General features: G+C 46.0%; 1 protein-coding gene across 1 annotated transcript in view; it reads right to left on the bottom strand.

The window, feature by feature from the left end:
* The window catches only part of epha10 (EPH receptor A10), a 582,772-nt gene that overhangs the window by 28,303 nt on the left and 537,584 nt on the right, over window positions 1-16,885 (bottom strand). Inside the window, exons 10-13 of the mRNA XM_078237784.1 lie at window positions 13,204-13,329; window positions 12,070-12,255; window positions 7,627-7,688; window positions 2,452-2,655 (exon numbers count right to left, since the gene is read on the bottom strand). Coding sequence (XP_078093910.1) covers window positions 2,452-2,655; window positions 7,627-7,688; window positions 12,070-12,255; window positions 13,204-13,329 — 578 coding nt within the window. The remainder of the gene's footprint in view (window positions 1-2,451; window positions 2,656-7,626; window positions 7,689-12,069; window positions 12,256-13,203; window positions 13,330-16,885) is intronic.

Here is a 16,885-nt window from a genome sequence, read left to right as displayed (position 1 = left end):
TACACTCTTTTCTGGTGCCATCAGTGATCGATTGCCAGATCCTCCAACTCCCTCCCCTGTAGATTAAAACCATTTAGCTTACATTATTATCCTTGCTTCATCTCAGCACTTGGCACGTGTCCATACTAAGTGAAATTGAGCACTTTTTGATTGGGATCCACCCGGCTGCTTTAGTACTTGTGCAATCTGCTTCCTGCAGATCGCTATCCCTTCCAGTTTGGTTCCATCGGAAAACTCTGAGACTTTTCATTCCCTTCACCATTTCGAAGTGAATTAATATTGCAAACAGCAATAGCCCCAGCACTGATCCCCCAAGGCATCCTATGGAGATACCTCCTTACAGATCCATCCATGTACACCACACCTTCTGCCTCTTCTATTTCAGTCAGTTTATAATAACTACTTTCAAAATAACGTGGTTATCGCAGAATAGGTGAAACTTTCCTTACATTCAGAATAATTGATTGAAGGGATTTATATATTACTCATTCTGATAAAGGGCTAGGGAAGTGGAGTTAGGATGAGATGGAGATCAGCCATGCTTATACAGAATGGCAGAGCGGGCTCAAATGCCTACTTGCTCCTAATTCCCATGATCCTAGAGTAACTATTCACACCCATAACTGGAGCTGTTTGAACTCATATTGAAGCCTCCTTTTGTGCCATAAAGTCACCATGACCTAAGAAATGTAGTTTAATATTCACATTACATAACAGATATTGTTGTTCTTACATTTCAGTGCAAATTATTTAATAAATAAAAAACGACATAGAATTTCCATGCAGTCTCACACACCATCCATTGCAGAAAAAGAGAATGTATTGCGAAGGGAATAGAGGGTGAAAAGGAAGATGGGACAGTGAAAATTAAGGGAGAGAGGAGTGAGTGAGAAAATGTGAGCGGGAAAGAGACAAAAAGTGAGAAAGAGAGCACAGGAAAGAGAGTGAAAAAGAGAGAAAGCAAGAGAATGGGGTCCAAAGTCTTAGAATGGGGACCTGCTGCCCTTTTCAAATGGCTCCCATTGCAACTCAGTAAAAATCCAGCCCAATGGTAGGTAGTCTGCCAAAATGGGCCAGTCACCTAACCACCAGTCCACTACTCACAAGCCTAAGGAAGCAGGCTTGTGGAAAGCAAAATAAAGAACAAGAGGGCATCAGGAAATTGAGCAGAAGAGGACTGGTGGTTAGGTGACAGGCCCACTTTGGCTTACTAAGGGCTGAGTGTTCACAGAATTGTGATGACTTGGGAACCCTTTCAAAATGACTGTGGGTCCTGATTCCTGAGACTCCCAACCAGATTCTTGGGTTGTCTGATTTTCGGGAATGCTTTTAAAGGGTGCCGGCTGGTTCCCATCAAAAGACCATACCCGAAATTGGTGCCAATGTGTAGGAAAGCTTCAAAGAATCATTCATTGATCAAAAAAGTAATTTTGCTCGCTACAAGGCAATAAAAGTTTCAATCATCCAAGTCCTTAAAGTATCCAGAACAAAAACCACAAACCCTTGAAATCACTTAACCTTGTCTAAATAAAGATTGTGAAATTAGCTGCAGAGATCAGATAGCCAGAGCTGTCAATCAAGAACTGATATCTCTGGGGTGAAGCTGTTTCAACAAGACTAATGGGTTGCTGGCCTTTCAGCCAAGCTTAAAGAATGAGTGGAAAGTAATGCATAAACAAATTACTTTTTAAAAAGCTTTTTTTAATAGAAAGCGACTGTCACTACAGGATTCATTGGTTTTGTACATTTTACAGTGGGTCAATGGCTTGACTATGGGAGTATGAGGGAGGGAGGGTTGGTGGGTAATGGGGCATAGCATGGAATTGGCGGCTTGAGGGGCCATGGGAGTGGATGGAGTGTTGTAGCTTGGCATGGGGGGTATGAGGGACCATGGGAGATGGTAGAGGGGCATAGTTTGGCATTGGGTTCAAGCGGGGCCATGGACAGTGCATGAGGGTGGGGTCTGGAGGGTCTTTGTGATGAAATCCCACAGTACCAAGGCAGGCTTTTTAAACAGCCCACCTCCATGCCCTGCAGTCTCTGCTGTGGCCTCCGAACTTCTTCCTGACTCAGCTGGCCTGACTCCAGCCTGCAACCACCCCCCCCCCCCCAGTTGGCACTTTCTCCTGAGGCAAATGGGCCGAGCCAGGAATTTTCCCAACTCCCCCTGCCTGCCTGCCTTGAGGGTGAAAATCCAGGCCATTGTATTTGAAAGTAACATCCAGAATTGGAACAGTCGGCAAAGCAACTATCAAATGGGACTCGATTTGTTTTTATAAATTACATGAAATGTTCCTACTTCTGTTACCAACACAGTTTTCAATGACTGTACTTTCAGATGGGGGCCCACATCGAGGTGCCTGAGATGCCATTGCTGATGTGGGTGCCACGGTAGCACTTCGTGGTGCCTTTACATGTTTGGGCAGATCTTTGGTGCCTTATTCCACTCACCATGGTTGTGAACACAGAATCCGCCTTCTCTTCATGTGCTTGCCTGAAACCCGCCACTTTGCACACCAGGTTGCTGTTGACCAAGATCTTGTGGGCTGCCAGGATTTTGTGTATGTAACCCATCTCGGAGAGGTACTTCATCCCAGATGCTATTCCGCACAACATCCCAATCAGCTGAATAACTGTGAACTGGCCCTCGTGCTTCTGCAGAAACACCAATCATTTCAAAACATTATTTAAGTGGAAACAGCCATTAGTAGACCAGAAACAAGGCAGGAGATTGCAGTCACCAAGTACACTCCATTCTTCCCCCCCCCCTCCCCAGATTGGTCTTGGCCTGAATCATGACCTTTATGATGTGAACGAACAAAACTAAAGTATAGAATCTCTTCCAGCAACCAAGGTTTGGTCTCATCTTCAATTGATTCCATTCATTTGAAGATTTAATGAGTAATCAGGTATTTTGAATCTGTTTAATTTTAGACTGTCTGCATTGTGTAGAGAATTTGCGATGTGAAAACAAACAAGGGTTTAAAGAAAGACTGAGCTGTTGCTTAGCAACCAGAGGCCAACTTTAAGTTAGGAGGGATTTAAGTAAATGGAAGTACTTTACAATATAGTTTCACGGTTTGATTGGGCTGATTTGATGACATACAGGAGTGAATGAGGGTGAGAGGAACAGTGAGAGCTGGCAGACAAAGAGCACGACACAGAGAGAATGCACCACACTTTGTGCAATATCTTTGGTGTGTGAAATTCAGGCCAGTGCTTGGAATGGAAGTGCAGTTTGCTCTATTCCAGAGGAGAAATTGGGAATGCTGAGAGTGCAGGTGTGGACCCACCTTTCGAGGCTGTGCCTTGGCCAATTGCCACCAGCATCATCTAGAAAACACCATGTGACTGAATGATCTCTGGGGCTTTTCCAAACATCATTCCAGAATGATGTCACCAGAAACTCTGGAGGAAATGCTATTCAGCCTAAGAACTATTTTTAAAGTTTTATCAATTAGTGTCACAAGTAGGCTTACATTAACACTGCAATGAAATTACTGTGAAAATCCCCTAGTCGCTACCTCGGGTACACCGAGGGAGAATTTTTAGAATGGTCAATGAACCTAACCAGTATGTCTTTCGGATTGTGGGAGGAAACCCACGCAGACACGGGGAGAACGTACAGACTGCACACAGTTACCCAAGCCGGGAATCGAACCCGGGTCCCTGGCATTGTGAGGCAACAGTCCTAACCACTGTGCCACCGTGGCATCCTTAAGATTAACAAAGGCCTCCTCTTGGAGAATGGAGCCTGCTCATCTGGGCCAGACTTCTGATCGAATGATCCCTCAGATTATAGGGGGATTTGTTAATCCACTTTTTTAGCACCTGCAGTCAGAGAAGGCTGAAACCCTTCCTTGGGACGATGAGACCACCGCTGTCCATAGGTTAACCCTCAAGTTATATATAACCAATTGGCTCTCTCTATTGGAGAGGGGTGACTATGGTCCTTTGCTGACTAGAGCTAACCTTTCACAAACTAGTCTGACAGTTGAGGCCTTTCGAGTAACATGTGAGTTGGCAAAGCTTTCAAATTCTGATGACCAATTTTGCTGCTTTCCAAAGATGACTCGCATTCTAGATTGTCACTGCCCTGCCTAAGGATCACAGATATTTGGATAATGGCAGTAATTTCAGAGCTTCTCCTGGTTTTTTCTGTTTTTGTTTTTAACATCGAGGTTTATGAGGCAAGAAGCTATCCCCGCATCTTTAGCAGTCGTGCGACCTGTGTAAAGATATGGTTGTTTGTAGTCTTTGTAGAGAGACTTTACTATCTCTATAAACACTGGAATATAAAGTCTTACATCTATAGAAAGGAAAAAATAGATTACATTCATGTAGCATGTTATCATATCTATCAGGACACTCTGAGACATTGCACATAAAAATAGATTCATTCCAACCAGCTCTAGGCAAAAGCAGCAATTATTTTTAACACACAGCAAGGTTGACAAGAAACCTTGCCTCCAGGTTTCCTTCCAAGCCACGCAACTCCCAATCTTGGACATATAGGACGAGATTCTCCGGCCTCCCAGCCACGTGTTTCCCGCTGGCAGAAGGTGGCGCGTTGTTTGCTAGTGGCGGGATTCTCTGGAATTCCCATTGATGTCACCCCACGGGCGGCATTGCACAGCCGGCGGGACTGGAGAATCCCGCCGGCGTGAACAGTTAAAGAATTCCGACCATGGGGTCCGGGTCCATAGGACTCTAAAATGGGCCCCGCAGGTGGAGGAGGTGGTTAAGAAGGCGTATGGTGTGCTGGCCTTTATCAATCGAGGGATTGAGTTTAGGAGTCCGGGGATAATGATGCAGCTATATAAGACCCTCGTCAGACCCCACTTGGAGTACTGTGCTCAGTTCTGGTCGCCTCATTACAGGAAGGATGTGGAAAAGATTGAAAGGGTGCAGAGGAGATTTACAAGGATGTTGCCTGGATTGAGTGGCATGCCTTATGAGGATAGGCTGAGGGAGCTCGGTCTTTTCTCCTTGGAGAGACGTAGGATGAGAGGGGACCTAATAGAGGTATATAAGATGTTGAGCGGCATAGATCGGGTAGACTCTCAGAGGCTTTTTCCCAGGGTGGAAATGGCTGCTACGAGAGGACACAGGTTTGAGGTGCTGGGGTGTAGGTACAAGGGAAATGTTAGGGGGAAGTTTTTCACACAGAGGGTGGTGGGCAAGTGGAATCGGCTGCCATCAGTGGTGGTGGAGGCAAACTCAATAGGGTCTTTTAAGAGACTCCTGGATGAGTACATGGGACTTAATAGGATGGAGGGTTATAGGTAGGCCTAAAAGGTAGGGATATGTTCGGCACAACTTATGGGGCCGAAGGGCCTGTTTTGTGCTGTAGTTTTCTATGTTCTATGTTCTATAGCAACAATCATCATTGGATCAGAATCTCGGAATTCTTTACCTAATGGCATCATGGCAGCATTTCCACCATAGAATCATAGAATCCCTACAGTACAGAAGGAGGCCATTCGGCCCATCAAGTCTGTATCGTCAACAATCCCACCCAGGCCCTATTACCGTAACCCCACATATTTACGCTGCTAATCCCCCTGACACTATGGTCAATTTTAGCATTGCCAATCAACCTAACTTGCACATCCTTGGATAACCACATAAATCCACAGTGATTTAATGAGAAAACCCAGCCCCTTTGCAGTGCCCGAGAGGGAGATTCAATCTCGGCTTTCAAAAGGAATTGGATATGCACCTGAAGGTTTAAACATTCGCAGGGTTATGGGTTATGGGTGGGTGGGGTGGAGTAGTTCCTCTTGCAGAGAACTGGCGTGTAATTGATGGGCTCAATGGCCTCCTTGTATGCTATATTCATTGACTCGATGATTATAGCACAGTGCGTTTGTTCCCAAGTGGTTCTGCTAGCCCGCACAGCTGAAGAGATAGTATTTGAAAACAGTGATGATATTCTTTCACAATGCACACATTGCACTATTCCAAAGTTACGGTCCTCTGAACAATGGCCCAGATCTCCTGGTCAGTGTTAAAGTGGGTGTGTCTGACACTGACTGTGATTTAATCTGCTCATTTACCACCCTATGCTGGAGGTTTGGCACCATCCAGCTGCAGCAGGGAATCAGGGACAGAATTGGGAAGTAATTCCAGCATAGCCATACCCGCTTTGTGAATCATGAACCTAGGGCATGCTCCCTAAGGTCTGTCTTTGGTTCACGGATTTACATTGTTCGAAGTGGAGCTGTCACCACGCCTCCCTCACCCTCTGACAGCATTCACCTCCTCACTCACTCCTGATAGTACTTACCTCCCTCACCCTCCGACAATATTCGCCCCCCTCTAAACCCTGAAATTGCCCACCTGCTTCCTCATTCTCTTTACCCTCCTCTTTCCTCTCTCACCCCCAGCAATGCTCAGCCCCTCATACCGTCCCTCACCTCACAAATGCCCAGTCACCCCGCTCTCCAACAACTCTGACTCTTCTGATATCAGCCAGACAGGGGCCAGGGATAAGATGGGGTGTGGGAGGGGAGGTGAGGGGTTAAGTATTATCCAGGGTGCAGGTGGGGTTGTGGATGAGCACAGTGGGGGTGGAGTAAGCGCTCTCCGTGGGGGTTGGGGAGAACACTGTCTGTGGGGAGTGCAGGTGAGCACTGTCCGTAGGGGGTAGGTACTGTCTGTGAGGGTGGGCACTGTCTGTAGCAGTGGGGATGAGCACTGTCCATGGGGTGGTGGTGCGTACTATCTGTGGTGGTGAGCACTTATTGTGATGCAGCAGGGGTTGAGTAGCATCCAGGAAGGAGGTAAAAGTTGCCAGGCCAGGAGTGCGGCAGCAGTTTATATTGGAATACTGTTGGTGGATTTGTGGGATTGGGGAGGTTAACATTGTTCGGGCATTGCTGGGGGGTAGCGAACATTATCTGGGCAGCAGTGACCATTGCTGTGGATTATAGAATGCTTTAGTTAATGTTTTGCTGGTTTCATACCGCAAGTGAAAATCGCTAAGTAAAAACCAGGGTAAAATTTAGCTCAAAAGGACCAAATCTCTATCGTTCAGACCATGTGATCCCACTGTGGTTGGAATGACATAGCAATCTGGGCTGGGTAAAACCAGCAATCAAAGCTTTAACCTTCACTTAAGTATCATGGAGGTGTGTATGTCAGGACTTCCTCAAGGTCCCAAGGTGCATCAGCAATGGCACTTGTTAGAGCACCCCCCCCAACCCATATCTGAAGATTTGGTCCAAAATGTCATGTAAGAGATGCCAGGAATTCTCCTTTCTGCTTTTCCCTTCACTCTAGACAGAGGTTGAGGCTACCTCATTGAATGTTTTTCAGGCAAGGATAGGTACCTTTTGGAAAAGAAAAGGAATTAAGGTGGTCTTTCTTCAGGTATATAGAAACATAGAAAGACTACAGCACAAACAGGCCCTTCGGCCCACAAGTTGTGCCGAACACATCCCTACCTTCTAGACCATAGAAACATAGAAAAACTACAGCACAAACAGGCGACCAACTCGAAGGGAGTGAGGGATTGCACTGTATCTCATTGACATGTGGTGCTATGGGTTGCTGTTTGGTACAAAGGCAATTCGTTTTAGAAGCTATTTGGCTCAAAAATGCCAAATAAATCTGATGCCTTACCCTCAAGAAGGAGTCCAATACTGCGTTTCCCATGTATTCGACTACAATCATCATGGGTTTACCTGCAAATGGAAAAATCACAAAGTTAATGATCTGTAACAATACAAAACACACAGTGAAAAATGGTAGATACTGGACAAAAAGCATTTTCCATTTACAAACTGCAGGGCTATGCTGACAGTCAAATGCATCATTGCAATGAGTTTGCAGCCACAGCAAAAACAAAAAAAAAAGTAAAAATTAAATAATTTTGAAAAATTAGCGACACCTAATATTTTGTGCATTCGGGTGAGAATCCATCTTGGAGCACAGCATAAATCTTGCAGTTTGTACACAAGCAGCATGATGAGTGAAATAAGGCTTGGGATGTTGGGCGTCTCTTTGATATTGGTCTAACATCACGGGGCGTCCCTTTGATATTATTGGTCTAACATCACGGGGCGGCACGGTAGCACAGTGGTTAGCACTGCCGCTTCACAGCTCCAGGGACCTGGGTTCGATTCCCGGCTTGGGTCACTGTCTGTGTGGAGTTTGCACAATCTTCTCGTGTCTGCGTGGGTTTCCTCCGGGTGCTCCGGTTTCCTCCCACAGTCCAAAGATGTGCGGGTTAGGTTGATTGGCCATGCTAAAATTGCCCCTTAGTGTCCTGAGTTGCGTAGGTTAGAGGGATTAGCGGGTAAATATGTAGGGATAAGGGGGTAGGGCCGGGGTGGGATTATGATCGGTGCAGACTCGATGGGCCAAATGGCCTCTTTCTGCACTGTAGGGCTTCTATGATTCTATGATCACAGAATTCAACATTTTTGGAAAGAGATTTATCGGTAAATGATGCAATAATGAAAAGGAGAAATTGTGTGTTAATTGCGAATTTTAAGACAATGGTCGGGATTCTCCAATCTCGTTCGCCCCGCTACCACTGCCAGCGCAAATGCAGAATTTGGCAAAATACTGCAGATGCTGGAATCTGCAATGGTGAAGCTGCACGGTGGCCCAGTGATGGGTGGCACGGTGTCACAGTGATTAGCATTGTTGCTTCAGAGCGCCAGGGACCCAATTCCGATTCCTGGTTTGGGTCACTATCTGTGTGAAGTTGCATGTTCTCCCAGTGTCTGCGTGGGTTTCCTCTGGGTGCTCCGGTTTCCTCCCACAGTCCAAAGCTGGATTGGCCATGCTAACTTGTCCGTTATTGATAGGGGAATAAGCGGGGTAAAAATGTGGGGTTAGGGGGATAGGGCCTGGATGCTATCGTTGTCAGTGCAGACTTGATGGGCTGAATGGCCTCCTTCTGTACCATAGGATTCTATGATTCTTAAAACAGAAAATGCTGGAGAAACTCAGTAGGACTGACAGCATCTGTAGAGAGAGAATAGAGCCAACGTTTGGAGTCAGGATAACTCTTCGTCAGATAAGTTCTTCATGTGCACTCTAGCTAAACGTCACATCATTTTATACACGTGAATTAAATCTCCCCTCAGCCTTCAATGTTCAATGAAAACAACCACAGCCTAACCAATCTTTCTTCATCATCCTCCAATCAGGCAACAACTTGAAGATTTGCTTCCTAACCTCCCCAGTGTGATCCCAGCCTTCCTGTCATGTGGCAAAATGATTTTTTTAATTCACTGGATGTGGGCATTGCTGGCTGAACATTTTTTGTCCATCCCTAATTGCCCTTGAACTGAGAGGGCATTACTGTGGATCTGGAGTCATATGTAGGCCAGACCATGCAATGGGTACAGATTTGCTTTCCTAAAGGACATTAGTGAACCAGACAGGGTTTTTTTTGTGGCAGTCAACATGGTCTTCATTAGACTTTTAATTCCAGATTTTTATTGAATTCAAATTTCACCATCGGCCGTGGTGAGATTCGAACCAGGTCCCCCAGAGCATTACGTTGGATCTCTGAATTACTCGTCCAGCGACAATACCACTACGCCATTGCCTCCCCTTAAGGCTCTGTGAAGGAATGCACAGAAAGGCAATGTGTGGCCAATGTGTGAACCATAGAATCCCTGCAGTGCAGAATGAGGCATTTGGCCCATCGAGTCTGCACCGACTCTCCGAGAAAGCAGCACACCTAGGAGAGACAGCAACAGTCCAGCAAACATGAAGAAGCCCCGTCGTTTGATCTGGCACTCACCGCCACCAGCCAAAATATTGGCACTGCACGTAGCTTAAAGGCAAGCAGCAAGTTGAGATTTGCATGTGTTGAATCTTCTGGGAACAAGTGAGCTGCAGACAGGCCAGGGGGAAAGGACATTAACTGCATCAGCTCCCCCCAACCCCGAGGGCAAAGTCACAAATCAGTTCTGCTGCAGCAGATTCAGATGAGGACTTCAACGGAGTGGGATGCAAGAAAATTCTGTCAAGGGAGCCAAATGAGATTCTGGGTAGGCGTTTAGCCTCCTGTCACTGACAAGGAGCATTGGCAGTGCGGCTCCAACTTGGTAGAGGGCATCACACTTACTCATCCTCTCCGCAGCCTCTGTTCCATCTCTATTATGCTGCTGATCCAGAGGCACTGACACTGCTCCTCCCACAAGTCCTGTGGAAAACTCACCAAACCCTGTTTCCCTCCTGTGGAGTTGCAGCAACACTCCCAAAGGCAATAAATGCTGGCCTAGTCAGCCAGCGACACTCTCGGGGCAATTAAAGATGGGCAATAAATGTTGGCCCAGCCAACGACACCCATATCACTTGAATTAATTAAAAAAAAATCCCTGTCAAATCCAGAAACTCATCCCAAAGCCTCCCAAAAGACTCCATATACTTTAGAAACTTTGCAACAGCAGACAATAAATGACCTGAGTTGCAATTTGGATCTCCAAGTCTTTAAGTAAAGCTAGCCCCGGTTGTAGCCAACATGATCTTTAGTCAGTGAAAAGCATATACAATGATTGTACTTGCCTGGCGCAAGTTTGTAAAGAGAGCCATGGATCAGCCTGTAGGGCTGACTGGCATCTTGGGGGCACCACCTTTCTGGTTTCTGGCATACACGGGACACTGGGCTCAAGCAAACTTCCCAGCACGGGATGCCAGGCAGGTCACACCAGGAGCAGCTGGAGGTACTGTGCAGCCCACTCAAAAGGCCTCCGGCTTCTGTTCTGTCGTGCCATTTCCAGGGGCACAACGGATCTGAATTTCACGCCTCTGATGTCTTCGGCCTTGCCAATGTTGAGCTGCAGAAAGTCCCACCTCATCCATGCAACTGATCATTAATGTTCCTCCTGACTAAGTATCACCATAGTAACAGTACAGACACCATCCCATTGAATTTCAGTCATTCCAATCGAACCACAATGAGACGTTCCAAAGAATTAATCTGATTTGTACATAATTTACCCACTATTGAAAAACACACGTTGTAGAATTATTAGAAAATAACTTTAAGTGATTCAACTTCAAGCTTAGACATTTTAAATTCTGTCCATTTCCTTATACCATACATGTTTCATTTTAGAATTTTAAGTCCAAAGATGTACGGGTTAGGTTGATTGGCCATGCTAAATTGACCCTAGTGTAAGGGGGATTAGCAGGGTAAATATGTGGAGTGGGGCCTGGGTGGGATTGTGATCAGTGCAGACTCGATGGGCCGAATGAGCTCCTCCTGCACGGTGGGGATTCTATGTTTTTTTAATCCTTTCATGGGATGTGGGTGTTACCAGCAAGGCCAGCATTTGTTGCCCATTCCTAATTGCCCTTGAACTGAGTGGCTTCTGAGGCCATTTCAGAGGACAGTTAAGGGTCAAACACAAATACATGGAGTCCCACGTAGGCCACAGCAGGTAAGATTTCCTTCTCGAAAAGACATTAGTGAATCAGATGGGTTTTTAATGATAAGTGATGATTGTCTCATAATCTCTGTTACTGAGACACAGTGGCACAGTGGTTAGCACAGTTGCCTCACAGCTCAAGGGACCTGGGTTCAATTCCCGACTTGGGTCACTGTCTGTGTGGAATCTGCACGTTCTCCCCCTGTCTACGTGGGTTTCCTCCGGGTGCTCCAGTTTCCTCCTACAGTCCAAAGATGGGTGGGTTAGCTGCATTGGTCATGCTAAATTGCCCCTTAATGTCCCAGGATGCGTAAATTAGAGGGATTAGCAGAGTAAATACGTGGGGTTATGGGAATAGGGCCTGGGTGGGATTGGGGTTGGTGCAGACTCGATGGGCCGAATGGCCTCCTTCTTCACTGTAGGGATTCTATGATTTCTATGGCTAGTTTTCAGTTCCAGGTGTATGAATTCAAATCAAGTTCCACCAGTTGCCATCCCAGGATTTGAACCCATGTCCCCAGAGCATCAGACTGGGCATTAGTTGAGTGAAATTACCATTTGCCTCAATGTCCCCCTTGAATTGCTATGTCGTATATATTATACAATTATAATTGATACGCAATGGCAGAGATGTTTGAAGTAACAGGCATTGCCCCACTGAAATACCTACCTCTAGTGATAACTCCTTCGAGCCGGATGATGTTCGCGTGATCAAACTGCCCCATTATACTTGCTTCTGTCAGGAAGGTGCGCTTCTGTTTTTCTGAACAGCCAACTTTCAGGGTTTTGATGGCCACAGGAAGCTCTCTCTTACTTGGCAGCTTAAGACAGCCTCTGCAAACTTCCCCAAACTCCCCTGCAGGAGACAACAAACTTCGTCAAGGCTCTTTCCACTATATGGGTTTATGTAAGATGAGGTGGGGCGGGGTGTCTTGGAGCAGGGTGCAGGATGTGGCTTTGCAGGTACTTGGGAGATGGGGATTGCCATTATGGGTGGCGGCACGGTGGCACAGTGGCTAGCACTGCTGCCTCACTGCGCCAAAGACCCAGGTTCAATTCCAGCCTTGGGTGACTGTCTGTGTGGAGTCTGCATGTTCTCCATGTGGGTTTACTCTGGGTGCTCCTGTTTCCTCCCTCAGTCCAAAGATGCGCAGGTTAGATGGACTGGCCATGCTAAATTGCCCCTTAGTGTCCAAAGATGTGCGGGTTAGCAGGATTAGCCATGGTAACTTGCTCCTTAGTGTCCCAAGATGTGTCAGTTAGTGGGGTTAGCAGGGTATATATATGGGGTTACAGGGACAGGACCTGAGTAAGATACTCCTTCTGAGAGTCAGTGCAGACTCGATGGGCCGAATAGCCTCCTTCTGCACTATGGGGAATCTATGATTGTACACGCGATAGGAATAAGCTTTCACATACTGATGGGTGATGTGAATTCACACTCACTGGGCTGAATGGATATTCTGCAACTACTGAACAAAAAACAGTTTTGCAAACACTGACTTTGCAAATGTTAGGAGACCCCTCTCCTTGTTTACATCTTCCTGCTCCAAGGCCAACCAAAAAGCTGAACAAGTGACATGCTCCCAGAGATCTGTCACTTTGAACATGTTGGACTGGCGACGTATGTGACAAATCACTACCTGTTCTTCCCTATAGAGCAGCTGATCTATAAAGTCACTGCTTTATGATGCATCCAGCTCTCACTCAAACTGTTTCCAGTATCAGTGTCTCGAGTCTGATTTTAGATACACTTCCAATTACCTCTTTCTCTATGTGGAAAATGTAACAAAACAGTCAATACCTCCTCCAATAACTCTCTCAATTTTGATACAGGAAAGGTCCAATTCTTTGGCAAAAAGTTGCACTGCTTGGATGGGGTCTTCGCAAGTTTCTGGATCAATGTAGGTTCTTCGACTTGGAATCTTAACTGCAATAAAAAATACAGCCTATATTCATACGGAAGTAAAGACAGGAGATAAACATCAGCAGATTAATGTAACACATTGGTGCAGGGTTCAACACTAAGCCAACATTGACTAATATTGCTCTCTACAAACCATGATTAGCATGCACTGAAGATTCAGTGAACTGGTCTCTTCAGACAGCCACTTCAGTACACTACTGAGATGTCTCAGGGATGTTGTGATAGCATCCTATAAATGTAATTTAGTCCCTAATGAACACACACACCATTACACCCTTCTGCATTTGTGCTCCTTACAAAGTCCATACCAAGGAGCAGCATGGTGGCACAGTGGTTAGCACTGCTGCCTCACAGAGCCAGGGACCTGGGTTCAATTCCCGGCTTGGGTCACCTCTGTGTGGAGTTTGCATTTTCTCCCCGTGTCTGCATGGGTTTCCTCCATGGGCTCCGGTTTCCTCCCACAGTCCGAAAGGCTGGTTAGGTGCATTGGCCATGCGAAATTCTCCCTCAGTGTATCTGAACAGGTGCTGGAGTGTGGCGACTAGGGGATTTTCACAGTAACTTCATTGCAGTGTTAATGTAAGCCTACGTGTGACACTAATAAATAAACTAAAAAAAACTTTAAACCATCTCTCAGTTCTTTGACAAGCTAAAGTCCATTCTGTATATTTCAAATCGGAGTTGGAAGTATTTCTTGTGCAGCTGCCTTCATTCTCACCTCACTGCTGGTGGACAAAGTCTCTTTTGTCCATATTTGAAACAAGACTGTAATGAGGTCAGGAGTCCAGTGACCCTGGCGGAACACAAACTGAGCATGAGTGAGCAGGTTATTGCTAAGCAAGTGCCGCTTGGTTGCACTGTTGATGACCCATTTCCATCACTTTACTGATGACCGAAAGTAGACTGATGGGCAGTAATTGACCGAGTTGGATTTATCATGTATTTTGCATACTGGACATATACCTGGGTAATTATCCACATTGTCGGTTACATGCCAGTGTTGCAGCTGCACTGGAACAGCTTGGCTTGGGATGCAGCAAGTTCTGGAGCACAAGTCTTCAGTGCTATTGCCGGAATGTAGTTAGGGCTCAGAGCCTTTGCAGTATCCAGCGCCTTCAGCTGTTTCTTGATATTATGTGGCATGAATTGAATTGGCTGAAGACCGTGATGCTGGGGACCTCAGGAGGAGGTGGTGTTTCAATGCCAAATTTTTCAACGCTCCTGTGAAGTGCCTCGAAATGTTTTACAATGTTATGAATACAAGTTGTTCAAGTGGAATGGAGGAAGGGTGAGTTTGGTACCAGGGCCAGTAATGGGTTTAAATAACTATAAATATTGCTCTCGATAAAGTTGCTATCCCAGAAGTGTATTTATTTGAAGTTCAGCCAATTTTCTGTAGCCCCTCGTAATGAATCACAATTTATTAAAAATCACATATTAAAAACAATGTTTGTAGTTCAGTCAATAACACTAATAGCCACAACAGCTGAACATCAAAAAATAAAATGATTAAACTCTCCCAATATTTTTCAAGTGACATTTTTATCTTCTTCAGTCTATTGTTTCAAAACAAACAATGGAATCTTGCGGAGAAAACAGGCGACTGAGCTGCCACTAGAATCAACTCTTCTTGGGAAGGCCTATCACATCTTGTTCCAATCAGGCACTTAACAGGTCAGGGATAGGCCTTCCTCTGGGATCAAGGACCCGGGGGTGGAAGCCCCCCTCGCCAACAGCCACCGACCAGAGGCTGGCATCTTTACTGGATTGCACTGCCACTGGGAGATACTGGCTACATTAGGTATTGCACCACCCAAGGCCTCTGATTGTTGCTGGATCTCAGGCCAGACATGAGTAATGGCAGGAGGGGGTGGCATGCTGGGGTCGCGAGGGAGAAAAATCAGCAGAAAGGGCAGGATGTTGGCTGTTCAGTGCCGGGTTTTTGATCAGCAAGTGAACGAAGAACCCACGCTGCAGCCGCAACCTAGAACCACCACCACCCCCCAGACCCTCACCCACCCACCCCTCCGCCACCCCACCACTTCCCCCAAGGGACAAGCCAGTAATCCCGGTACCATGGAATACTGGAATGCCATGGATGTTGTCCACCCACAGTAGCTGGTACCAGAGCCTTGAAACACAAAACTGGTAATGAATGAGTTTCTGTCCAGCTACAACTGGAGTGTAGATGGGCAACAACCAGCTTAGGTCTACTCCTGCCTGGTTATATTACCAGTTCATCCAGCATCTGGGCTTGTAGAAAGCTGTCAGTTGCTTTTATTCCAAAGCACTTAAAAAAATTTCTATTGTTTAAACCTCGTTACTTTGGGAGCCCTGAGGCAACCTCTTACAGCAGTAGTCTCTCTGCATTGCCATCCTCCCCCAATGGGTGGTGGAATGAGGCCTTTAACCAGGCATTAATTGCCCTCTTAAGGACCCCCCTTGGCATCGGGGTAGGGGAGAGCGCAGGATTCCACCGAAAGCGTGCAACATAACAAAAGCAACATAAAAATTAGTGTTGGCTAAACATTGCACTCTGTGTTTTCCAGTACCTTTAAGGCTTTTAATTTGAAAGCAAAAATGAAAGAACATTGATTTACAGTACAAGATCCAAAGGACATGGTGGGATTCAGAGTGCTTTATAGCCAGTGCATGAAGTTAAAGTGCAGCCATCGTTGTGATGTAGAGTGAGCATCAATGAGTCAAACTCTCAGATAACTTCCTGGCAATGCTGGCGGGAACGCAATTTCAGTCAGCTGGGAGCCAGGTGCAAAGTGTGTGCTCATGTGAACCATCAGAGTAAATCATTCATTGCTCCTTCAACTCTCCTCATTTCAATCCTGCTACATACTGCCCTGCATCACTCTGCCACCACATGAAACACCACTTCCATTTGACCAGTCATCAAACAGGGATTCGGATGTTGGGTTCAGCTGCCACATATTCGCAGATGCTTTAGGCTTCCATCACGGTGGCACAGTGGTTAGCACTGCTGCCTCACAGCGCCAGCGACCCGGGTTCGATTCTTGGGTCACTGTCTGTGCGGAGTCTGCACATTCTCCCCGTGTCTGCGTGGGTTTCCTTCGGGTGCTCCGGTTTCCTCCCACAGTCTGAAAGACATGCTGCTTAGGTGCATTGGCCATGCTAAATTCTCCCTCCGTGTACCTGAACAGGTGCCGGAGTGTGGCGAGTAGGGGATTTTCACAGTAACTTCATTGCAGTGTTAATGTAAGCCTACTTGTGACAATAATAAATAAACTTTTAGAAATAAAAAACTTTTTAGCTCTCTTGTACCTTGCCTGCTTTGTCTTTGTGTATTGAATTTTGACAGCTGGCTCCTGGCAAAAAAAAACCCTCTGAGCCTTTCCAAAGTTCAAAGTAATTTGAAATGGAAGAAGTGTATTTCCATTCTGACGTTTCCCAGTGTGACAGGCACAAAGAGAAACAAGTCTAGTTATTATTTGCTGAAGACTCCTGTGGAGTCAATCATAATTTGCTTCCAATTCAATATGAAACAGATTCCAATGCTTGGATGACCTCAGCTGTATTATCAAAGTGG

This window comes from Mustelus asterias, chromosome 21, assembly GCF_964213995.1.
Source record: "Mustelus asterias chromosome 21, sMusAst1.hap1.1, whole genome shotgun sequence".
NCBI classification, from domain to species: domain Eukaryota; kingdom Metazoa; phylum Chordata; class Chondrichthyes; order Carcharhiniformes; family Triakidae; genus Mustelus; species Mustelus asterias.
The sequence above is the reverse complement of the archived record's forward strand: the minus strand, read 5'-3'. Positions and strand labels throughout refer to the sequence as shown.